The sequence below is a fragment of the Epinephelus moara genome, chromosome 7 (genome assembly GCF_006386435.1).
Source record: "Epinephelus moara isolate mb chromosome 7, YSFRI_EMoa_1.0, whole genome shotgun sequence".
NCBI classification, from domain to species: Eukaryota; Metazoa; Chordata; class Actinopteri; order Perciformes; family Serranidae; genus Epinephelus; species Epinephelus moara.
Window position 1 is genome coordinate 40,717,019 of NC_065512.1, and position 26,179 is coordinate 40,743,197.

Consider the following 26,179-nt stretch of genomic DNA (forward strand, 5'->3'; position numbering starts at 1 on the left):
GTCATCCAGCAACTTAAATTAAATAAATCTCCTGAAACTGATGGCTTGACATCTGAATTCTACATAACATTTTGTGATAAACTTGCCCCCTTCCTCCATGGTGTATTCACAGAAAGTATCCATAACCAGACTCTTCCTCCTACCTTATATCAAGGGCTTCTAACACTTATCCCTAAACCTAATAAGGACTCACTCCGCATTGATAACTGGAGACCAATCTGTCTCCTCAATAATGATTATAAAATCTTAGCTGGAATCTTTGCCAAAAGACTTAAAGCAGTACTGGATGACATTATTGATGAAACACAAACAGGATTCATGAAGGACAGACATATATCTAACAACATAAGACTTGTTCTGGATCTCATTGATTATGCTGAATACTGCCCTGATGACAGCTTTATTTTATTTTTACCATTGAACACAAATTCACGTTCCAGGCACTACAGAAATTTGGCCTTGGTAAATACTTTTGTTCCGCAATAGAAACCATGTATAAGAAAGCGAATTGTTCAATTAAAATGCACACAGGTACTTCTCCATGTTTTGATTTAGGTTGTGGAATCAGGCAGGGTTGTCCTGTGTCACCATATTTATTTCTGATATGTGCGCAATTGCTCTCTGACTTTATTAAGCAGAGCCCCATCAAAGGGATATCTATAGCAGACAGGGAAATCCAGAGCCCCATCAAAGGGATATCTATAGCAGACAGGGAAATCGTAATCAGCCAACTGGCAGATGACACTTCCTTATTTCTAAAAAATGCCTCACAAATTTCAGTTGCTGTTAACCGAATTTCAGTTTTTTCCAGAGCATCCAGACTTTACCTGAATCTTAGTAAGTGTGAACTGCTCCCACTCAAAACCTGTAATAGTACATCCATCGCCAACATACCTGTAAAAGAGTCTGTCACCTATTTGGGAATCACCATCAACAAAAACACAAGCAACAGGTGCCCTATGAACTTTAACCACATCATAGAAAAAACACACAAAAAATTCAACTCTTGGCTCCAGAGAGATCTGTCCCTTCAGGGCAGAATTCTTTTATCTAAAGCAGAGGGCTTATCTCGGCTCACCTATACAGCAATACCTTTGGATGTAAATAAACAGACCACTGCAGCAATTGACAAAATTCTATATAACTTTGTGTGGAAAAACAAAATTCATTATATAAAAAAATCAACTTTAATGAATTCCCATGAAAATGGAGGATTTAATTTTCTTGATTTTTCCACCCTGAATAATACATTCAAAATCAACTGGATCAGACAATTCATTAGAAACCCAACATCAATCTGGAACTTCATTCCCAACTACATATTTTCCAAAGTTGGTGGCCTTAATTTTTTGTTACTCTGCTCCTACAATATTGAAAAACTCCCCACAAAACTAGCCAACTTTCATAAACAGATACTTCTTTCCTGGTCTCTGGTTTATAAACATAACTTCACCCCCCATAGATATTATATTTGGAACAACAGGGACATACTGTACAAACACAGATCACTTTTTATAGAGAACTGGTTCACCCATGGCATAACTTTAGTCAGTCAGCTTCTCAGACCAAACGGCACATTGTTATCATACTCAGAATTCTTAAATAAATACACATTTCCTATTCCTCCGAAAGAATACGCAATAGTATTTGATGCAATACCCTCTGGTGTAATTATGTTGTTTAAGAATGTCACATTACCTGAAACTGACCCATTACCTCTGGAGCCTGTGCAGACAGAAGTCGGTCGAATCTGCTTCTCAGTGAAAAAGAACAATAACCGTACTGTACGTGCACTATTCCAAAAAGAAATCATCAGTACCCCCAATGCCGTATCATACTGGAACAATATATTCACAAACCTGATTTGGAAAAACATATGGTCCCTCCCTTGTAAATATTTCATCACAAATAAAACCAAAGAAGTATCCCTCAAACTCATCCACCGAATCTATCCCTCCAATCTATTTATGCAAAGATATAAAAAAGACATAAACGAATTCTGCTCCTTCTGTAAACAGGCTCCAGAAGATCTTTACCACCTCTTCTGGTCATGTCCCCACCTGCAGATTTTTTGGAATAATGTCACTACCTTCATCCGTCAGCATATTGACAACAATTTTGCTTTGGAGTATCGAAATGTATTGTTTGGCTTCTTTTCAGTCCCATCCCCCCAAATAGACCAATATTACATAATTAATTTAATATTATTTTTAGCCAAAGCTCATATCCATAACCGGAAATTCAGTAATCAAATACCATGTACTTACCGTCTTGAAAAGGAAATCAAACAATACATTAATACAATTACTCAATCTGAAAACAAGAAAGCCATAAAGACTCTAGAATTATTTTCTTTGTTTCTATGTTTTTAAAATGATTTTGTGTTGGCCTACCAGAAACATATTGTATATTTTGTTTTTTCTCCTGCCCTTTATGATTTCATGTAATCTTTAATTGGGATTATTTTATTTGCGCGCCGCTCTGCTTGGGCCACACTGCCTGCGAAGCGCAGCGCACCGAAATTCTCGCGCGCGCCGGAGAACCTCCGTTCACATCAGACGCGCATTTCTCCACGCCGTCGACAAGCGATTCTGCTCCCAGCTGTTATTTTTCACTGCCTGGCTTGACACATTCGCTCGCGGCTCGCGCAGAAAATAGACCAGACGCCGAACTGATCGCTGCAAATCGAGAGCCTGCCGCGGAGCTTCCCGGCACGGCGCGGCCAGTGTAGATGACACAGTCGGTTAACATGGGCGCCGAAAGGAAACTGCCTTCACTTCTCGGCGCTTCGAGGCTATTCGCGGCGCTTCCGCGGGCGGTGTGGCCCTGGCCCACTGTTCTGTTTCCAGCGCGGCCAGCGCTCATGGCGGCACTGCGAGAAAAGCCTTTTATGTACGTCTCGTCTCGCAGAATTAACTCCGGTTGTTTTAAATTTTTAATAAGACGACTTTGATAAGAAACTCACCCGTGAAATTCAAGTTGTTGTTGCCTCAAAGTTTTTCCTCTTCTTCTTCTTCTGTTACTAGCAGTTGGCAACCGTTGGCAACTAGTGTAGGTACAGCCACCTAGCGGGCTGGGGTGGGAAATACATGTTGACGGTGCCGCTGCGCGCCGCTGCCAGTGTGTGTTGGGGGGCGGCCCTTGACGGCCACAGCGCCGCGCCGGCGGCGGTGTGTGCTGCACTTCAGAGTGGGGGAAAATGTGATTTAAAGGAATACTTCACCTGCAAAATGACCCTTTGTATATGAGTTACTTCCCACGTTGCCTTGAGTTTATGAAGAAACTTTTGGTTGTCTCTCATGCCCCCAAGGTTCACCGAGAATACAAAAAGGCAAACATTCTTTATGAATTGAAGTAAACGGGATCACGTTTAACAACAGCAACCTAGCCTATATCAAAAGGTCTGTTAACAAACTCTCAGCCAACTTGTGCAGTACAATCCAAATCTCATTTACCCAGTCAAATACTCAGTTTCCCAAACACATGCATCATCACAAAAACTTTACAATTTCAAACACGTCAGTATAAACAGTCTCATGTACAGCCGGATGCATCTGAAGTCTTCTCACACACACACACACACACTGCTCGTGGGTGTAAGTGTTTGATATTGTTAACATTTTAGCTAAAATGCATGTGTTTGGGAATGACTGAGCATACGGGTTGATAAATAGGACTTGCATTATACTGCATGTGTTGTGTGACAGTTTGTGAACACGTTTTGATAACTTTGTTTTAAACGCAGCCCCCAATTACTTAAATTTGGAAAGAACGTTTGCCTTTTTTGGATTCTCCATTCACTTGGAGGCATGCAAGAAAAAGTTCCTTCATAAATTCAAGGGAACAGGAGTGAGTAATTGATATACACATGGTCAGTTTGCAGGTGAAGTATTACTTGAAGTGACTTTAAACGTGGCATGGTTGTTGGTGCTAGTTTGAGTACCTCAGAACCTGCTGATCTTCTGGGATTTCTTAGCACAGCCATCTTTAGGGTTTACAGGGAATGGTACAAAAACATAGAAAAAACTCAGTAGGCAGCAAAAATGCCTTGTTGACATGATGATGGCAAAGGGTCAGATGAGAATGGCCAAACTGGATTAAGTTGACAGGAATGCAACAATTATTCAAATAACCAGATGTTACAACAATGCTCTGCGGAGGAGCATCTTTGAAGAGAAAATATGTGGAACCTTGAAGTGGATGGACTACAGCAGCAGAAAACCACAGTGGGTTTCACTCTGGTCAGCTAAGAACAGGAGACTGAGGCTACAGTGGGCACAGGCTCACCTAAACAGGACAATAGAAGACTGGAAAAACGTTGCCTGGTTTGATAAGTCTCAATTTCTGCTGCCGCAAATCAGATGGTGGGGTCAGAATCTGGCATAAACAACATGAAAGCATTGACTTTGTATCAACAGTTCAGGCTGAAGGTGGTGGTATAATGGTGTGGGGGATATTATCTTGGCACACTTTGGGCCCTTTAGTTCCAACTGAGCATTGTTGTAACTCCACAGCCTTAGTATTGTTGCTGACTGTGTTCATCCCTTTATGACCACAGTGTACCCATCTTCTGCAGGATAATGCACCATGTCACAAAGCTCAAATCACCTCAAACTGGTTTCTTGAACATGACAATGAGTTCACTGTACTCCAATGGCCTCCGCAGTCACCAGATCTCAATCCAATAGAGCACCTTTGGGATATGGTAGAACGGGAGATTGGCATCATGGATGTGCAGCCTACAAATCTGCAGCAAATGTGTGATGCCATCATGTCAATATGGACCATTTCTCTGAGGAATATAAAATGACAATGTCCCACATTCCCTGACAGCAGCAGAAAGAGATGTGCATACAGCAATGTTAACTGTAATATCTTGTTTTTATTCACATTCAACTGAGCCATGGATCAATCTAAACAAAGCTTATTTTACAGCTCTGAGTTCATTGTCTGCCAAAAATGTACATCTGATGCTTCTGGCCCATTCCCATAAAATATCTAGCTACTGAAACAGCTTTATTCTCAAATACAAAGCCAGCGGCAATGGCTTTTTGTAACTCTTGACATTGAGCAGTCTGTCAACACAAAGATGTACAGGAAAAAGGCGACATTAGAAAAATTAAATTACAAAGTGCTGATGTTCACTTCTGGGAAACTTCATCAAACTTTGGCTCTGAAAAACAAAGCACAGACATTAGCTCAGTGTATGTTTGATTATGTACTCAAATTTCGTCAGGCATCACTAAAAATACTAAGATTAAACCTCTATATCCACAATAAATGACAGTAGGTAGGAGCTGTTCAAAACACAAATTATTGGACAAATCAAGACACAGACCAAGCTAACATTTAGACTGTGCAACAAAAATGTTACAAGGCTAAACAGTAAGGATTGCTCAATGGCCTGTTGCCCCAGGCCATTGAGCAATCCTTACCGTTTAGCCTTATCAGATTAGTATATCCAGGGTTTCCCATATTATTAGAATCTTTGTGTGTTGGTTTGCTGATGGGGGGATCCCACTAACTTTGCATATTTTTTTCCTTGCCAGTAGGTGTTCCTCAAATTCAAGGAAGGATCCTAAAATGGCCAAATTTCAAGGGGGGCTATGTCATCGAACCCTGTCAATGGACTGATCCAATGTCAAGGATCCTTCCGAAGGACTGAGTCCTTCTTTCAGAGAAATTCCAAGGATGCATGTGCGTATCCTCAGCAGGTAAAAAATCCCCATAATGCTTTGCACACAATTTGCTGGAGGTGAAGGCGAGATCTCTTCAATGAAACTTGCGCCAGCAGTACTTTGATAAAAACTCCTGGAGACATTAATCCAAATAAATGACATTTTTATTTTACAAGCATGAAAAAAACCTCAGAATTTATACTTTCCAATGTGTCCACTGCCAAATTATGAGATTTTTAAAATAACGTGATTTAGATAAAACAAAGTTTTTAAATTAATCATTTACAGCAGAGATGGAGTGCTAGGTGATTACCTCCCCCCACTATTCACATGATAACGCCATGATAATTGCTTTCATTCTGTCAGCTTCAAATGGTGTATTTTTCGGGGGAATCGTGGTGAGAACAGCCACAGTAAAGACAAGACAGATACGCTTAAGTTTCACTTTCACTTTCTGCTGTGACAAGAGCACCAGAGGACCAAGAATGTTGATGCAATGAATAACCGAACGGTTTATATATTCCAACAGCACTTCTAATGAACGGTCCAGCTCCAAAAGTAGAAAACTGAATTGTGGCTGTAGATGTTTTAATCATGGTGGGCTGCCACAAATAAAGGAATATGTGGGAAACCCTGATATCTAGCAACTCACTTGCCCAACCGGGCAAATGGTAAAAAACAATAATAAAAAAATAATTTAACACATTGTTCTTTCCAGAGCTGATGGTGGAAGTAGCTAAGGAGGGAGCCATCTCGCTTTATTGTATCTCTATTATGAGTTGCACATGCACACCAATCGGGCACTTGTGAAGACATGGTGGCGAGTAAAGACAAAGCTAATGAGCTTAAACGAAAGTGAGTTTTCAATTATCCTCAAAACAGGAGGTTAGTTGGGAGGCATTAGATGATGTGGGTAAAACTCCAACTATGTGTTGTGCAGTTTGCCGCAAGCTTGAAAACAAGGCGGATAAATTAGGGTTGTTTGTCAAGTTTATGAAAAAACAAAGTAGGAGTGCCATAACAAGTGTCGTTTAGTCTTTAGTCTTTGTTGTTATTTAATAACCACTAATAAATAAAACAATTTGTATAGGGACAAGTAAAAATTGACTTTGGGCAGTAGATTTCTGACCCACTTGCCCAGTCGGGTGAGTGATAAACATGAACACTGAACCCTGCACTGTGTGAGATGGGTCTAATAAAATTTTGGTTGCCATTTGTGTCAGACCCTGCAGTATCAACGGGAGTGATGTCAGATTATGTGATGAATGTGAGATTAATCTCAGCACTAAAATGTCAATAGAAAAAAGTATTTGAGAGCAGTGGCACATCCTTAGTTTGTGACATCGATCTGAGTTGCTCTTATGACTTTAAAATGCAGAAAAGAATAAACAAGCTGTGGCCCTGCTGCTGACACATCACAAACATAACTGAAAACAAAGACCTTGCAGATATAGGCAAACATTTATCATAAAATACATTAAGTTTTTGCAATTTCAGCATGAAAAAAAACTTTTTGATTATAGCAGGAACTATACCACACACAACAATCAGAGTATTGCGGTTCACAACACAGCTACAAGTTGTAATGGTTGACCAATAGTTGACTCACCTGTGAATTTGAACTCTGGAAAAGATGTGAGGTCTCCACCACCATAGAGTCTCTGAAGTTTTGCTACCTCCTCAGCCAAGGCCTTTTCATACTCTGAACCTGCATCGACTAGCCCCCCAGTAGCCCTACAGGAGGAGGGCAAAGATCAATATCATGTATCAGCTGAACTTTTCCACAATATTCTAATATTCTGATACTGAATTTTGGGTTTCCATTAATGGGTCAGCTATAATCATCAAAATTAAAAGAAATAAACCCTTGAAATATATCAATCTGTGTGTAATGAATGTATATAATATGAGTTTCACTTTTTGGATGGATGGATGGATGGATGGCTGGAATTTTTTCTCAAGGCGCAAGCATCACATAGGTTTACATTACAACACCAAGTACCGTGTGTGTGGCCAGAGAAGAGAGGGAGAGATGCTGTGCTACTGCCGGTGGAGTCGCTGTTCCCTCTGCAAGGAGGGAAACTTTTGGTAACTCACTAAAAGAGTCTGACAAGTCCGGGGCTGTTTAAAAAACATTCAGGATGCCCAGGCCTAACGACGCCAGTTTATTCCACACTACTGGAGCTTCTCCTCTATTTGGAACCACCGTGGAGTAATTATAATAATTACGCTTTGGCCATGCTTGTTGTTGCCGTGGGTAACAGTATGATGTCAATAAGCCGAAATATCACAAGTATCACGATATGAATTTTTCATATATTAAAAAATTATTTATTTTCATTTATTATCATCATGAACAAGATGATATGGCACACCCATAGTTATCAGTTAATGATTGTCAGGCAATTGAAAGCAAAATGAACCAAAATTGACATCCCTAATCAGTACAAATCAGCACATTTCAGATTTTTTAAATAACTTTGATGGAACACACATAAGGCAAATGCAGAATCACTCTTCATTTATTTTAGTTTAGTAAGTTGAAGTAGTTGTTTACAAGTTTCAGTAATTGTGTAAAGGGGCATCTTGTGTCATCATCCATCATTTCTCATGTTTTCCAGACTAAAATCCTGTAGCACAAACTGGGCTCAGATACTTTAATCTATCCTTTAAAAGACTAAATTTCAATTTGGGCTTTGGAAAGTGTGTATCAAAGCCTATGGTATCTTGAGAATCCCATCTAGATGGACACATGGCAATGGAAATGCAAAAACTAGGGGATGCAATTGAGGTAAGAACCCAAATGGCCTCAAGGTTACCAGGCCAAGATGACTTGTGCAGACTGTGCAAGTGTCACAATGCTCAGGAACTTCCCCTGGTGTGACACAGGAGGAGCCAGGCCCAAAGTCACCCCACAGTGCCCGAAACCTCCTGGTGACATTAGCCCCAGCTCTGGGCAGAACAACAAAACACTGTTGGATCAAGTGGACAAGGAGAAGGAGTGGCTGCAGTTTGATGACAATGCCGATTTCATCTTGGATGCAACTGCCAAGGGTGATGCTGAGCAAGACAATGACCACCATCAATTTCAGCCTAGCAGATGAGAGGTTTGGACTGGAGAAGAGAGCAGCAAAACTCCCCTACACCATGAACAACAGAGTGAGTGAGATCCACCAACTTATGCAGGAACTGAGGTTCAAGGAGGCAATGGAGGAGGTGACGGAACACTTCACAGGACAGTATTCTCTAGTAAGAGCTGGCAACCTTGAGGTGGGCTGAGTAGCATATGAGCCGGAGGAAGGAGAGGGTCAGGAGGTGAACAGCCTTTCTAATTAACTCTTTTGGATTTACAAAACAGCAGTTAGGGCAAAGGCGCAGCTGCCCACTCACCTGCTCTAAAGCTGCGATCAACCTCAGGGACACCTTCAGCAATGAATCCAGGAAGCAAGATCTGGGTCACTGTAAGTCCTTGATTAACCCACCAGCACCAACTCTGGACTTCAACAGGGAGGAGCCTGGCTGGAAGGAAGTCCAAAAGGTGGTAAAGGATACAAGAACAAGCTCAGCCCCAGGACCAAGTGGGGTACCTTACAGTGTATACAAGAACTGCCCAAGGTTTCTTTACAGGCACTGGAGGATTCTTAAGGGGATCTGGAGGCCGGGCTAGGTAGGTCATCAGTGGAGGGACGTGGAAATGGTGTGGATTCAAAAGAAGGAAGAGTTGAAGAGCCTTGATCAGTTCAGAACCATCTCGCTGCTCAGTGCTGAGGGATAGATTTTCTTAAGCACTGTTGCAAGGCCCCTGTCAGACTAACTCCTGAGGAACTCCTACATTGATACCTCAGTCCAGAAAGGAGGTATCCTGAAGGTACTGGGCTGTCTGGGGCACACAGGCAAGGTCTCCCAGCTGACAAGAGAAGCCTGGAACAAGGGGTACCTGTTGGTGTTGTGGCTGGACCTTGCAAGTGCCTGTGGATCCATACCCCACAAGCTGGTTGAAGAGGCACTGAACCAGCACCATATTGTTGGTGAGTTTAGGGACCCCATTTCGGACTAGTACAACAGCTTCAGTCTGAGAATCTCTAGCCCTTTTAGTTAGGAATTGTGCAAAACCCTTTTAGTTTAAACAGACCGAGGCGGCCTTCCGCAACCGGAGGGGCTACTGAAGACAGTGGCTCGCAGGTGCGGCGTCATCAACAGCTCCTCCCACAAGTCTTCCTCAGTCTTTTTAAACTAAAAGCGTTCTGCCAATATGACTACCCTACAAGGCAGAAAATTGGGCACGTCGGATCAACTCGCCAATCTGGTTCTGTGTGTCTAAACGCTCGCAGCTTGCTGGCAAAACGGCCCAACATTTGCAGAAAATCTGGCAGTGTAAAAGGGGCTTCTGTTAGGTCTACGACGTCAGAGTGGCACAAGCTCAAGCGAAGGGAATAATTTCTTGATATACCATTTCAGTAATGCTTTTCATGCTGACCATGAACATGCTGGTGAAGTGTGCTGAGGTTCAGTGCAGAGGGCCTACCACCAATGCCCTTTAGCTGCCTGTCAAGGCCTTTATAGCCCACTTTCCACAGAGCGGTGTGGTACGGTACAGTTCAGTTCGGTACGTGCCTTTTCCGTTTCCACTGTGAAACGTTGTGGATGGTAAAAATGGAACCGTTTCGTACCGTCCCCATTTTTGGTACCCCTTCTGTTGGGGTACCTAGCACACACATCTGTTACTAAAAAAGGTGGAGCTGCGAACACTTCAGTCCGTTGATTGGTCAATAGCGGACAGTCACTCTGCCCAGGGCCGAGTTGTGGCTGGTTCTCATTGAAGGGCTGGCCTGGGTAGCAGCCCAACACCTTGCTACAACAAGGTGCAGGCAAAGGACACAAAGGCGCCAATTCAGGATGAGGAGCGAGCATCAGTCAAGGACCAAGACAGCAGGATGTTTGGAATTGGGCAGCAGGGAGCCTGGACAAGATAGGAACATGGAGCGCAAAGTCTCATGGGCACAGTATTGGAAAGCTGAGCCCCACTGAATAAAATTAATCCACGCTATCCATGTCATTTTACCAAGCCCATCCACCTTGTTTTGCTGGGGGAAGATGGAGTCACTAGAGATGGACCCTGGAGCACATCCTCAGCTGCTGATCAAAAGCCCAAGGTGAGGGGCGCTACCTGAAAATCTGACAGCTGAAGCCTATTCCCTTAATAACTTTCAAATGCTGAACATCAATGATTACCAACCTTCATTTGAATCACCGTGCGAGACAAACCTTAATAAGGTAACTTGCATTGCACATTTTAGTAATTTAGCACGTTTACAGCTCTGCTGCAGCAGGGTTTGCTGAACCTACTCTAAGCCCAGTTAAGTCAATGACAGAGTCACAGCCCCATGAAGTTGAGAGAACTAAAAAACAAACAGGGATGAAATTCTGACCTGCTTGGTTGAGGTAATGAGACTTACTGGCTTTTTGTGGAGTACTCGCGTATGGAGTCCAAGAAGAGCTTCTGAATTGGGTCCATTTGAGCTGAGAGTCACAAGGAGAAAAAAAAAACAAAAACAAAAAAAAAAAAAANNNTAAGACTTACGGCTTTTTGTGGAGTACTCGCGTATGGAGTCCAAGAAGAGCTTCTGAATTGGGTCCATTTGAGCTGAGAGTCACAAGGAGAAAAAAAAAACAAAAACAAAAAAAAAAAAAACACTAAAATGAGTTTCTCTTCACATAAAAATACTCAAACCAGAATCATGCTTTTGGATATCATCTGCCCATTTGGCTAGAACAAATAAGTAACAACCAATCCAGTTTTAACCGTAACCCTCATGCACATAACAGCACCTGGGAGTGGTGGACAGAGTAGACAGCTACAGGAGTCAGATAGGAAAGAACGTGTGAAAGGTCAGGTCAGTTGACGGGTTAAAGGTTGCTGTGATAGGTTATGCTAAGCTACACACTTACAGACCTGCTGTAAGGTATAGGTTGCCTAAAGTCTAATCCAACAAGACATCTAACAGTGAAGTCCAAACAACAAATTCAAAATCTTCAACTCTGACTCCATACACAGCAACCAGGGTGCAATCTCACCAAGTGCTTTTACCATGAAAGAAAAGTTACATTTACACATTATCCATTACAAAATACACCAATAGGATTACACATGTAGGGATTGATTACATATTACTTTTACCATCCAACCAAGTATGAGAAGTGTGAGGGACAGAGGAGGAGGAACAAAAAAGTTTAGGATATAAAAAATAAAAATAAAAATCAGGTTACCGCTGCAACCTTCTCCTTCACCAATGGAAAGAGTACCTTTAACATTATCTTTAGTTTAACAGTCCCCAATACAAAATCAAGTAGAACAGTACTATAAAAACTTTGACACAAAACTGGAAGATGGACAGTGCTGAGAATTATTTTTCCTATCATGTTGAAACATCTTAAGAAAGAAGACTGGGGTTCTTGAAGCCAAACAATCTGTAACTTGGATTAGAACAAAAAAAGCAGTGACTAAAAAAGTGTGAAGAACAGAATAGTAACTTATGCAGGAAGGTGGAAAGATATTCTTGAAAACAAAAGAAATTAGTGCAGTAAGCAGGCAGACATTAGTAAGTAAAAAACAAAAAAACTTGAGGGAAATAAAAGAAGTAGAAAAAAGGTGTTTGGAAATAAACCACACCAAAAGGGAAACATCTGTGCAGTTAAGACATGCATCATATGCAAGATGACTAAAGCAGCACAAACACATTGAGTTCAACTACAGCTACATGAAAGATGACCCAGCAGGGGCAGGATAGGGCTGTAACATGGCTTGGTGGATATGTCATGAAGAAGGGAAGATATTGTAAGCTAAAATGGATCAAGTAACACAAGGGACTATTAGAAACAACCTGTGCAAGTGTACAACAAAAAGTGTGTTTGTGATGTTAGGTATCTTTACAATTTATCCTTACACTCATCACAAACGACTACTGTATACTCATATAAATGGCGATGAAAATGACTGCTGGTAGATTGCAGGGTCCACAGAGGAAAAGAGAAGGATTGTGGGGGAGGGGGGTGTTGTAGTGTGTACCCTCAAACGGTTCAACTGGCTCAGCTGGGGCATCCGCCTGCAGCTCCTCTCCTGCAGCTGCAGCTACAACTGGAGCAGGGAACACCAGCTTCTCGGGGCTCTCCACAGGGGCAAAAACTTCAGCTGTTGCTTCAGCTTCTACAGGCTCTGCAGCAGCTTCTACAGGTTCAGCTTCAACTTCTACAGGCTCTGCAGTAACTTCTACAGGGGCAGTTCCAGGTTCTGGGGCCACTTCTACTGGGACAACTTCAGCAGCTGCAGGCTCTGGGGCAGCTTCAGCCACAGGCTCTGCAGCAGCTTCTACAGGGACAACTTCAGGTGCAGCTTCTACAGCAGGGGATTCGGGGGCTGCTTCGACAGGAACTTCAGCAGATGCAGCCTCTGCAGCTGTGGCTTCAGGGGCTGCCTCAACAAAAGGTTCTGCTAAAGCAGCTTCAGGGGCTGGTGCATCATCAACAGCAGGGGCTTCAGCTGCAGCTTCTGGTGCTGCAGCAGCTTCAACAGGAGCTTCACCAACTGGGGCAGCAGTTTCAGCTGCAGGGGCAGCAGCTTCAACAGGAGCTTCAGGTGCAGGAGCAGCAGCTTCAACTACAGATGCTGCAGCTTCATCAACAACTTCAACCACTGGTACAGCTTCGGCAACCACTTCAGCCACAGCTTCAACCACTGGTGCAGCTTCAGCAACCACTTCAGCCACAGCTTCAACCACTGGTGCAGCTTCAGCAACTGCTTCAGCGACAGCCTCAACTATAGGTGCAGCTTCCGCAACAGCTTCAACCACAGCTTCAGCAACAGCCTCAACAACAGGTGGAGCTTCTGCGACTGCTTCAACCATAGGTGTGGCTTCAGCTGCTGGGGCAGCAGCTTCTACCACAGGGGTGGTTGCAGCAGACTCAGGTGCAGCAGCAGAGGGTGTAGGCTCTGCAGCTGGTTTGGCTGCAGCTTCTGCTGCTGTAGAAACTCCTTTCTTGGGAAACTCATATGACTTGTGCTGGACAAGTTTTTCTACATCGAAGTATGTTTTAGCCTGGTCTTTGTCTAGGACAAAGAAGGAGGGCAAGCAGACAAAATGCATTATTTATTTTAACATATGTATATGGCTGAATGACAAAATGTCCATTGTAAACCCACATTTAAAAAAATCCCAACATTTTACACAGAAAAAGACTTAAAGTTTTTTGTTTTTTTTTTCTTTACACACACACACACACACACACACTTAAAGACCTTTAACAAAAAATAAAATAAATAAATTACGTGCCTGTGAGTTAGCCAAAGGGATACAGCAAATGTATTATAGAAAAGCTTCAAGAAAACTCGTAACAGAAAAGAATGACAACTGTGGTATTGACCACAACAGCTTTATACTGCGATAAATGTTCTGTGTTGTAATCAAAAGGACCTAAATGTATTAACACTGGTCAGCTGATGGGACAGTTAGTAAGTCAAGTATTTTTTTTAAACCTGTAGAAGGAAAGCCAGGAGGTGAAAATGATAAAGACATTGGTGTGTCTCAATTCCTTAAAATATGCTGGATAGAGATTCTATAGTTTAGATAGCAAAGAAGAGTCAAGCCCCTGTGACCTTGGGTTCTTGGGTATAACTAGGCTGTTGGAAGGATTGTTTGTCAGTTTGACATTATACTTAGTTTTGTACGTGTACTGTTTACTCCCTGGCAAAAGGACTAGATAAAAACATACTTAAAGACAACTGAGACAGTCTAGAGGTGGTTTATTTGTTCATCAAAATAGAGACTGACCTGAAAGTACAATTTTATTCATCAGTAATCCAACAGCAATGTTGTCCACCTCATAACCCCAGCACACACACACACACACACACACACACACACACACACACACACACACACACACACACACACACACACACACACACACACACACANACACACACACACACACACACACACACACACACACACACACACACACACACACACACACACACACACACACACACACGGACACAAACCTGCCATAAATGCCAAATCCTAGCAGCTCATTCTAGCAGCAACAGGTTAAATAGGCTTAGGCTTTTGTATTTTATTTTATTTTTTTACTTAAAAACACACCACTGCCGTCTCTGCCTGCTGCCATGACCAAGCAGCTGCTGCATGTTATGTGTTTTTACCATGACATGAGTCACGTGAGTTGGAATCCCACTCCTGACCTTTCCTGTGACATTCTCTACAGCAGTGCACCAAACAATATAATGTCAAACGCTGTCAAAAGCTAAAACCTACCTTTGTACTGGACAATGCTGTTTTCTGCTACATTGTTTCTGCATAATATTACCAGCTACCACTTTCTTAGAATTAGGCTACTTCATGTAGTAGAGAATTCCTGGGTCTAACCTCGAAAACTCTTAAGAAATGCGGTCATACAGTCAGATGACAGCAGAGGAAAAACACATCTCCATTGTTTTAACAAATCAATGTTGGCTTTCCAACTAAATAATTCAATTCTTTCATGGCTCTCTAATGTATATAGTGTCCAAAGCCTTTCCGTACTTTTAAGCCTTGGCAATGTCACTACTAGTGATGAGCATTTTTTAGGTAATTTCCATATTGAAGTTCTTGCATTACATTATTATCAAGCACCAAGTACTCGCAAATAAACAAAACAAAACAAACCCTTTTGTAAGAACAGGATAGGAAATGAACAGCCAAGCAAAAATGTGGGTGAGGTTAGGGTTAGCCTACCTTTCTGCACTGCACAGACTCTAAAGGCCTTTGCATACCGAGTCTTTGTTTTGGATGCATTTTTTTAAATCCAGAAAAAAAATGTTACACACGGACCCTTGCACACTGATTCCCATGCCTTTTATCATTTAATTCATTGCAAAATGCCTCTCTCCACTGGAGTTACCTATGTAGCTGTAACCACTCTTTTCCTGTCCTGTCTTGCATACCGGTTTGGCATTTGAGTTATGACATTATTGTGTGAGCCCCACTCCTCTGTCTTGTCACGGATGTGTCCTGCCGCCACATTTTATTCACTGCTTTTTGGTCAAACTACTCATTTCCACTTACGCATGTGACTGGTGTCCACTGATTCATAAATATGCGTATGACGCCTCCAGTATCCAACTTAAGGAAGAGACGGATGGAAACCTGATAGAAACTACCTGTAGCCATGGGGGAGAGGGTAATTTTGTGTGTTTTTCGCCATCAAGTAGTTTGGAATATATGCTTGGTACATTACCGTGACAAAAACAGGACCAAATATCAGATTTTAAGTTGGGATGACTAAATAAAACATGCAAACTTGTGTTTGATAAACAAAGTCTCCCATGACTTAGCTCAACCACCACTTGTAGCCTATATCAGCAGAAGAACAAACATTAATTATGTCACTAGGGGTTTCTTAAGAGGAGATTGTACTTTTCCATTGAGGAAAAGTGCTTTTACCCTGTCAGAGGTTCAACTGAGCAGAGTGGGATTCCATTTCATATCAGAGAACCGACCACTTACAGATCTTTCAGTAAATCAATTAAAACAATGGATGATCAATACACACACATGTAAGCACTGAACTATTTTCTGCTACTGCTAATAATCATGTCCTGGTAGTGTTCTATGTGTAAATGTCACTACTGCCTCTAGTGCTTTTAAAAATTGTAGTCCCTTTATATTGCATCAACTTTGCCTCAAGTTTTAGCACTTTTAGCGTAGTAGCGTCCACAAAGTTACAAGCTATTTTTTCCCCAGGAAAAAAACTTTTAAGTGCAGCTGCCTTTTTTCTGCAGAGGTCTGGATAAAAGTAAGGGTTACAAAACTGAGGATAAGTCATGTGACAGCGCCACACCGAGAAATATAGATGACAGAGTTGCCACCTGTCCCATATTGAAAAATAAAATTGTCCCTTATGGATTCAAATAGGAATGAATGGACTTCCAGTTGACTCTCCTCCAACAGACTTCTGTTATGAATATTTTAATGACGGACAAAAGTTTTGTGCAAACATGACTGACACAACGTGAGACTGTATTTCAGACAAAAAAAAAAAATTGGACTCAGTGTGCAAAGGCCTTAAGACTGTAGAGATGAGCTATGGTACGAAGCGTGACCATTGTCCATTCATTTTTGTTGTTGTTGTTGAAATACTTTCAAACATCACTCTTAAGCCTGGTCAGCTGTAACACTGAATTGAGTGATGTCTGATCAAAACATAGGTGGTTATCTGCAGCTGTGAAGATCTATCACATTTGCTATATAGATCTGCTTTGTTATTATAATTATATAAATTATAATAACATTTATTAATGATATAATATTCCTTATTATTAATTATAACTTGACAGTAATTTCCCCCAATTCAGTAGCTCAGTCCATAGGGACTTGGGTTGGCAACCGGAGGGTCGCCTGTCAAGTCCCCGTCCAGACCAAATATGTAGCATGGTGCCAGTTCACCTCCTGGGCACTGCCAAGCACAAACAGGACCCATTCATGCACAAGCTCATTCAGCAAGTGGAGAGCCCCCTCACTCTGACATCTCTCCACTTGCTGAATGAGCTTGTGCATGGATGGGTCCTGTTTGTGCATGTGTGTGTCTTTCGCACCTGTGTGTTAATGACAAAAAGAGTGAAAAAATTTAATTTCCCCTCAGGGGGATTAATAAAGTATATAATTTTTATTTTTTTTTAAATAAAAAATAAAATTTTATGGTTATGAGGCTGATCTAAAAAGGTATATTAAGCATATAATTTCACATGATTTTCAAGCAGATTTATAAATGTTTGTCCCTGGCGGACATAGTTATACCACTTTCATCTGAAAGAGTAAGAAATACCAATTTCAGCAGTATGTGTAGACATCTGTGCATTGAGATTTGACTGACTTTCGACTCTGAGAAGAAATTGTGCTAACTGCATCAATCAGGTTCAAAAGGTTAAGCCAGGTTTAAGGAACTGTTAAGACTCTATAATGCCAGGCAGGTAGAAAGATACACCAGACCTCAAATGAAATCAGAATAACAACAACAGCAACAAGAACTGCAGACCAGTTAGGACTTAGGTCTGCTTTATGTCTGTAACGCTGTGTCTTTATTCTAGTGAGAAATTGCAGACAGACTACACAATGGAGCAGTGTACACAGGAGACGGATCAGCTGTAGACAGTAGGGGGCAGATAAACAGATACCATAGGAAGTTTAATGGCACTAGATACTTTTCATAAGTTTATGCCTTTGGCTGAAACATACTGTACACAATTCATCCAAACAAACACAAAATGGTGTAAAAACAAACAGCAATGCTACAGTAGCAAATAACAGCAATGTGCAGACCCTCAAAGTCTGAGGTTTTTGAAGACTACTGTTGTGGAAAATAACTTCAAAGTGCAGGTTTCACCTACACTGAAACCTGATATGTGTCTTCCTTGAACAGATCAATCTTCATTCAAGAGCTGATAAAGGCTCAGCCACTGGTTGTGACAATCGCAGTGACTCTCTGAAACCTACCCAAGTTGTTCTTTTTTGTAGACTTCTTGGATCCCCCGGATTTTGTGCTGAGGGCTACAGCTGCAGGTGCTCTTCTCAGAATACTCCAGCTCTCAGCCTGTAAACACTGAGAAACCACACACACATGCATGACATTACACTCAGCATTTTCCAACACTGAAAAGGAGCAGTGACTTGAGTATTTTCAAAATGCACAAATTAAGTCTGCAGGACTGATGCGGTTGTTGATCAATACAAATACACAGTGACTACTGGGCTGGGCTTGGTTTTCTGGCTTTTAACATTTACCTGCACCTAGCAAGCTAAGAAATGCACAGTTGGGGAGGGGGCAGCAACAAGTCATATTTTAGCCACCTAAAAAAAAAATCTGTATCAGTACACTATATTCAGAATACTACTGTAATGTCAGACAGTGATTTCCATTGTGAAATTGAAGCCATTATATTGCTCTCTTCAAAGCCAGAGTCCACTGAGAAAACTTTTGTTATTTGTCTTATTGTCTGACTTTGGCATTTAAAAGAGTTAGCTTGGAATCACCAAATTCACAAAATAACACAAACTAACTAACTAACTAACTAACTAACTGATCAAAGCAACAGTAGATGCTAAAATTACAGTTTTTAAATCAATGGAATCTGGAGGGTTTTAACAAGAGCAAAGATGGTGAACTGAAGCTGTTTATGGCTTTCCTGTTGGAATGGGCTGTTTGACAGAAAGGTAAAGCAGTGAAAATACTCTCAATATAGAGTATACACTTAAACTAATATGGATATTTTAGGTGCTGACTTCCCTCCACAGCAGTACATTGCTTAGCCTCCATGGTAGCCAGCCTGCTTCAACTGAGAGCGTGCTGACGGACATCTACTGTTTGTAATATAGTGACTCTAGATAAGTATCCCATACAGCCCCACTTCCAAAAATCTTAACTCGAGCACTCGGAAAGCACACACCTCCGCCAAGCAGCTCGGATTTCCCGCAATTTTATTATTTTATCCACTTCGCTTCAACCGATCACCACCAAAATTTTATCATCTGTTCCTTGTCCCATTATCAACCTTTCCTGAAAATTTCATCAAAATCCGTTCAAAACGTTGAGTTATTTTGCAGACAAACAGACCAACACCGGCGAAAACATAACCTCCTTGGCGGAGGTAACTATCCCTTTAAATCCAGTCTTAACACCAAAGAGACTCTTCTCAGTAACACGTGCAGTACCATGTTTATGCAGCAATAATTGCTAGTGTAATCAGTGAGCGCGTTTACATGCACACTAATAAACCGATCATTATGTGATTTCTGGAGTTACCTGATTATTCAAGTAGTCATGTAAACAGCATAATCCGATAGGCTTTATCAGATAAAAGCCATTATCTGATTATGAGAAATCAGATAAACGCATCTATCTTTTTCCCCAATAGTCAGATTATTCGGTGCATGTATACCCTTTAATCTGGTTTCTTTCGGGTTTTGCTGTTTTATACTCCCACTCCATACATTTTAGAGGGAAATATTGTACTTTCTACTCCACTACGTTAATCTTTTAGCACAAATCACAGCTTTTGTTTCCTTTCAGATAAAGATTTTACATAAAATAATATATTTTTATATTCTCAGTGTTTAAATTGTCACTTTTATTTTGTCTTACTTATATGTTATGCACTTTGTGTGACAAGTTTATATACAATACACTATATATTGCACTTTGCAGTACTTTTACTCCGAATCTACCCAAAGTATGTAAAATTGGCTCCACATTGATAAACTACATATTAGAATGCTCTCACATGTATTTGTTAATGATAAAAACAAACAGTACTGTAAGAATATAAACTGTTCAGCATGATGAGTGCTTTATTTTGCAAATATATGACTTGCATACTTTTCGAGGTTTTTCAAGGATTTGAGTACCTACTGTAACAGGAAGTTTGAGTTTTGTCATGTACTTGGGGAGAAATCCAACTGAAGGACTGAATCATGTAAACTAGGTTTTTCTGATTATCAGATTATTGAAGTGCACGTAAACGTGTCAAATCGGATTATTACCATTACCTGATTATTCCCAGTTATCTGATTATTGTGCGCATGTAACCGTGCTCAGTGACTCTACACTGATCAATGTTCACTAGCTTCTTGTGAAAATCTCCCTTGTCAGCACTCATTACGCTCAGAAAGTCAAATTCCTCAGTGAAGCTTTAGCTGCCCGGCCTGTGTGCCTGCTTGCTCCGCTGAGGAGTGCAGTTAGCTTACTAACAGTCTGTAATAACTGGCACAGTCTGTGCTTCAAGTTTCCTAATTCACATGTTTACCAGATTATGATTTCATTTTAAAGAAGCACAAATTTAAAGCACTTAACATTAAAGCGGTCTCAATGCTATCTTCAGGGACGTTGTTCCGTTAAGCTAACTGCAGCCACGAGTAACGTTACGACACAGACAAACTGATAACTCAGTCCAAGCCATCACAGAATGCTGACAGAGTAATTCCCACAATGGCACGACAGTTAAGTAATACGTTTATGTTTATGCTTATGTTAACCCTAGACATTATATTACCTTGACACAACCCAATCGTCCTATCCTCAGCAAGGAAGCCGCCATCTTTCCGTACAGCCTGCCTGTGCTGGGAGTGGGAGGAAATAAATACACAACGATAAACCAAGACAATAATAACGACGTCAAAAAATATTTTACTTATAGTTAGTTATACTGTATTAGCATCATGCAAGAAAACAGAACCGCAAAAAAATATAAATAAAAAAAATAAATAATTGCAGCAAACCATCCAGCCTTGTCATAACGAAATAAAAAAACAGCATGTATTGAAAGTGAATGTTATTCAATAAACGTCGATATTGGCTGTTACCTTTAGAGAAATAAGGCTATTTGATGCTTCTTTTCTGATGATCAGTGGTCCTGCAGCTGCTCACTGCAACATCGACGTGAATCAGTCTGCGTTTATCACCTTTTACGTAACGAATGAATGCGACAGTGAACGCCCACTTCCTGACAAAACCCTGCAGGTGTTGTCCGTTAAGAAATTTGTCTGTTTAATGTTACAGTCTGTGAATATCTTATATGTAGTTAATATTCAGCACATATGTGTGAATGTGTGGAACTGTAAAGACGTGGGGTCTGCCCATTTACTCGTATAGCCAACTTTTCGTAGTAAATGTGATAGATTGAAGTGGTTTTAGCGTCATGAATGGCAGCTATAGCGACACAACTCACTCTACTCCAGTATAGTCTGTTTCTGTATAATATGAAGAGCTAATTGTATGTGTTTTATAAATAAAACCCTTTGTTCGGCACCGGCAGGCACACTAGCGACTCTTGTCTTGTGTACATTCTGTTCTTTTTTGAGGGGGCGTGTGTTGTATAGATTGTGACGTAATTTGCGCGCGACAAAATATCTCCCTCTCCGCGTGGTCTGCCGTCTCATGATACACACACAGCAGCCATGACTGCTGTGGATTTTTGTGGACAGTGGCTTATTTTCACCTGCGATACAAAACTCCTCGCCATTCACACCAAACAGAGCAGGTTCGAATCAATTTAAACGTTTCCTTCATGATGTCATTAATACTGTTTACCGGTGGGGCGGGTTATCTCTGCAGGTTTGGTGTCAGCACCGTTAGCTGCTGGCAGTCATTCACCATTCTACACAGTTTTGGAGAGACTGGGGCAACATGGAGAGAAATGTCCAGGTTCATTTCCCGGTTTTTTTATGAGTTATGAAAGGGCGCATACGTTTGGAAACGTGTGTGAAGATGTTGTGGCATCTGCGTGACACAATTTGGCCGTCATCTCATTATCATCATCTCATGTTTGGTGCAGTCTTGACCTACGAAGTTGACATGCCCAATTTCAAGCAGAGCGTCTGCAGATCCGTAATAAGTCTTAAAATGTCTTGTGTTCAATTTCATTAACATTAAGCCTTAAAAGTTAATAAAAATAATTGAATTCAAATTAATGAGGTCTGTAGGGTAGAAAAACTACCCTACAGTGTCTGACATGCAAAAGTAATGATTTTAATGCTGCGACGATTCTGTAACTACACTTTCATCAGGCAAATAGTATTTTATCAGAGAAGCCCTCTTCAGTAGGAGTGGATGTGAGTTTGCAATCAGTTACATTACCCATGTGCAGTGGGATGGCATAAAATACCAAACACCAATTTGTGTGACAATCTACAATATTATACATAGACGGAGAAATGAAGTTAAAATAAAAACTGCATGGTGACAATGTTATTAGATGGGTAAATTCTTAAGAATAAATGCATAAGTCAATTGTTGTTAAAATTGCACTCTCAAAAAATATACATTTCCAAATCTTGCAGGTTATATTAGAAAATGAACATGTAGGGGTTTGTTTACATGGAAAGTGAGAAAAGCATCAATACACAAATGGGAAACTTCATATAAAAATACATCAAGGCCTCCAAAATGCCACAGGGTAAAAATTATATCAAAATATACAATACAATAATCAAAGTACCCGCCTTGTAGTTTTGTTCTGCTCATCCCTCCCCAATGCATTTGTTTGGAAATAGATGTGCAAAGTATTCCTTTGTTTATCCATCTTTGAATTTATTTTTGTCAAAATTAGTCAAGTCCTCTGATTACAAATCTTAAAAACCTACCACTGAACCTAATACTTTCTTGTTACTCTATATTAGCACTTACCTGTTAGCAAAATGTAGATTAATCTAACTCACTCTAATAATTTTATTCCTACAAAAAATCTAACCTAGAAAAAGGACCACAGATATACTACTTACCTGCAATGCTTGAATAAGAAAAGGGCACTGTGTCCTAAAATCAGTCTTAAATTTGGTTAAAAATGATCTTGAAAAGGTTTTAAAAAAGTAAAAACTTTAAGTGTCTGACACCTGTAGACGCCCTGGTTGCAAGGGGTAGCAAAAGTGCTTCTATTTCCCCCTACAAATGACTGTGTCTAGATTTCAGTATTTCAAGTTGACAGCTGGTGTGGGAGGTTTGAACACTCCTATTTAGGGCTGCAGTTAGAAATTTTCAGCACAATATTTATTTGAATGTGTCTAATTATAATATAGTCTAAAATTGGCAAGAAACAAGTCATTAATGATTTCGTAAGTGCTGAAATGATTATTCAATCAATTGATCTGTTGATAGGCAGAAAAGTAAACTGCAACTATATTGATAATTGATTAAGCATTTAAGTCATTTTTTCACTCAGACACCAAACATTCTCTGACTGGTTCCAGCTTCTGGTTCCAGGATGTGCTGCTTTTCTCTCATTGACAAGATAAAAAAAAATGAAAAATTGAGTATCTTTGGATTCGGGAATGTTGGTCCGACAAAGCCTTGCTTGTAATTATTTAATTGTTAATGAAAGAAATGTTCAATGCAGCCTGATTCTGATTAGAGAATAGATAAACAATATAAGTTATCTGATCATTTTTAAGTAATAATAGTGCAAGCCACTATTTGTTTTACACGTGCAACATCACAACACAGCCTATTTTCTTACACTATTTATTTCAGATTTTATGAATGATCATGTTGTCTGTTTTTTACTTGCTTGTTTTAATGACTAGTTGGCATCTGAGTAGATGTAGCACTGCTAATCACATTATATATTCTTTGGACAACAACAATAAAGGCTTTCTATTCTAATGTTTTTAGATACTCTGTGCCACAGATACATTATAGTTGCTATCAAAAAATGTGTTGCGTTTCACATTTTTTCTATCTAACTTTCAGATTTCCCTCTGAGGAAGGCTGCATTGTTTAATCAATTTGTTCATCATTAAGTGTTTGAAATGTCAAAAGATTGACAAATATCTATCACAGTTTCCCTGAGGTCAAGATAACGTCTTCAGATGTCTCATTTTGCCGAACAACAGTTCAAAGCTCAAAAATATTCACTAAACCTTGATAGAAATTAAGAAAATTCTCACATTTGAGAAACTGAACCAGAGAGAGTTCAAGATTTTTGCTCAATAAATGACTTCAAAATATCCAAATTGTTACCGATCAATTTTGGGTTGTTTTTCTAATCAATCACTTGACTAATGGCTTCAGCTATACTTCTGAGAGAAAAGGAATTCATAGCATACTGAATTACCATATTAACACGACTGGACCATAACTCTTCCCTTTTGCCTTTTTAAAAGAAGTTAAGCGCAGTCAGCGCTGTCAGATTTGATAGACAAAAAGTAGTCCAATCTGCCCAATTGTCATGAAAGTAGCCCAAATTTAAATTTTCATATTGTAAATATATTTTCTGCCTTTTCTCACAGAACTCCATGATGTTATTTATCACAGAGCTATGACAGAATAATAATCAGTACTCATTTTCAAAAGCTTCTCATAGGTGTAGAGGAAAGGAAAGGAAACTGCCTAAATGGTGCAAAAACCAAAAACAATGATCACAACCCACCCAGAACAATTTCACTTCTTTTTATTTATAGTTATTAGGTGGAAAACAGCCTAATCTGGCAACACTGAGCACAATAGCTCCCTAATAATCTGCTTAATGGAAATAGAATTTCAGATCGAATTGGTGAATGAAAAAGCCACACAGTCACAGTAATAACAGTAATCATAAGTGGTTACTTTCCACTTGTGGATAGTGAAGAAAAGATTATTTGCTTCAAAGTCATTCAAACCAGGAACTCAAATCTACACCAACAGGGACCTCAAGTGATTTATTTTCATGTTATTGATGCTATAGGTAAACTGTACTGAGCTCACACTGGATAAATGGTGCAAAATATAAAGTCAAAATGAAACTAGCATTGTGCAGAAACTCATCCGAATTGAAAACATCAGCTCTTCCGCACTTTCTTGCAGAGAATCGTTTGTGTTTGACTGCAGCACTGCTGAGAAGAAGCCAAAGAATACAAAGGACGATAACAACAGGTAAGAATAGGCACAAGACTCCTGGGACCGTTTTCACAAACATTCTGAGAATACTCTCAGAGAGCTCTTAACTTAGCCTAAACATTTTTGGAGAAACTTTTACTTTAGTGAGGAGGTGTTGTTGACCTTGTTGTTAGGTATGAGCCTGCAAGGTGTGGACACTAGTGATGGTGGAAACCGACCCAAGTCATCACTGCTGCGCTGTTGCAATTTTCCAGTTTTCCAATCTTAGTGTTGAGATCATTTTGTTTCTGGCATTATAGTGTTAATGGTATCAGCCACAAACATTATTCCTGCACGATCTAATCTTATAGCATTTAATTTACTCACTGTCATCCTGCATTCGGAGAATATTTCTCCTAACTCTGTGTTTCCACCATTTTCTCCTCTGCTTAAGAAACTCTTAAGCCTCATAAACGTGTTCCTCCCTACTCCTAAAAGTTCTTCGCCTTAAGAGCTCTCTTAAGGTCTAAGATGCTTTGTGAGTAACATTTATCTTTACCAGGACATACTCTTAACTGTAAGGGGAAATTCTTAGAAAACGTCATTATTTTAAAAATTTTCTTAGAATTTCATCTCTAGGATCAACTCTTGCTAGGAAGCTTTGTGAATACAGCCCCTGGTAAAGTCTTTATGTTCTGAAAAGAAGACAACCTGTAATAATTCTAACTAGGACTGCACAAAAGCTGTGTTTTTTTTTTGTTTTTTTTAATTGTCGTTGTGATGCAAGAGATTGTGATATTGCACTCTGACTTTCTGAGTTAGTTGAAAGAGCGTATCAGTAGAAAACAGCACTTTAAAATGTAACTATCATTATTTATTGTTGTCTTTCAAGTTCAGGTCAGTGTTCAGTTTGTTCAATTTTTTTTAATTCAACAAGCAATTTGTTGGCAGTAAAACTGAAAGCAACGGAAAACTGAGTGCACTTTAATGTGTTTATTTATGCAATTAATTGCAATATTCAACAATGTTATCTCATATTTTGCTCATATTGTGAAGCCCTAGCTATAACATTTATTTTGCAGCATTTATGCATATTAAATCCTGCCTCG

General features: G+C 40.1%; 2 protein-coding genes across 4 annotated transcripts in view; one reads left to right on the forward strand and one right to left on the reverse strand.

Annotated features, from left to right (window-relative positions):
* Positions 1-4,862: 4,862 nt before the first annotated feature.
* Positions 4,863-21,244, reverse strand: si:ch211-140m22.7 (uncharacterized protein LOC570370 homolog). The gene is made up of 7 exons (XM_050048333.1): positions 21,086-21,244; positions 20,776-20,842; positions 18,224-18,329; positions 12,745-13,782; positions 11,135-11,198; positions 7,288-7,412; positions 4,863-5,173 (listed from the first exon to the last, which is right to left on the reverse strand). Exons 2-7 carry the CDS (start codon positions 20,818-20,820, stop codon positions 5,142-5,144), a joined length of 1,410 nt encoding a protein of 469 aa, XP_049904290.1. The 5' UTR covers positions 20,821-20,842; positions 21,086-21,244; the 3' UTR covers positions 4,863-5,141.
* A 386-nt stretch (positions 21,245-21,630) lies between these two features.
* Positions 21,631-26,179, forward strand: part of wdr4 (WD repeat domain 4) — a 40,617-nt gene continuing 36,068 nt past the window's right edge. For 2 of the 3 annotated variants that reach the window (XR_007570208.1, XM_050048341.1), the window contains exons 1-2: positions 21,643-21,762; positions 25,059-25,127. Coding sequence is in view for 1 of the 3 variants with exons in the window: in XM_050048341.1 (XP_049904298.1) it covers positions 21,680-21,762; positions 25,059-25,127 (152 nt within the window). In the remaining 2 variants the exon portion in view is untranslated. Of the gene's footprint in view, positions 21,763-25,058; positions 25,128-26,179 lie in introns of all 3 variants that reach the window. The other variant, XR_007570207.1, reaches the window with a different exon arrangement.

Excerpts from the sequence above, each read along its gene's own strand:
- si:ch211-140m22.7 (XM_050048333.1), bottom strand. The coding sequence starts at position 20,820 with ATGGCGGCTTCCTTGCTGAGGATAGGACGATTGGGTTGTGTCAAG. Across the intron at positions 18,330-20,775 it reads GACGATTGGGTTGTGTCAAG|TGTTTACAGGCTGAGAGCTG; the intron begins GTAATATAATGT and ends GTGGTTTCTCAG. Across the intron at positions 7,413-11,134 it reads GAGTACTCCACAAAAAGCCA|GGCTACTGGGGGGCTAGTCG; the intron begins GTAAGTCTCATT and ends CTCCTCCTGTAG.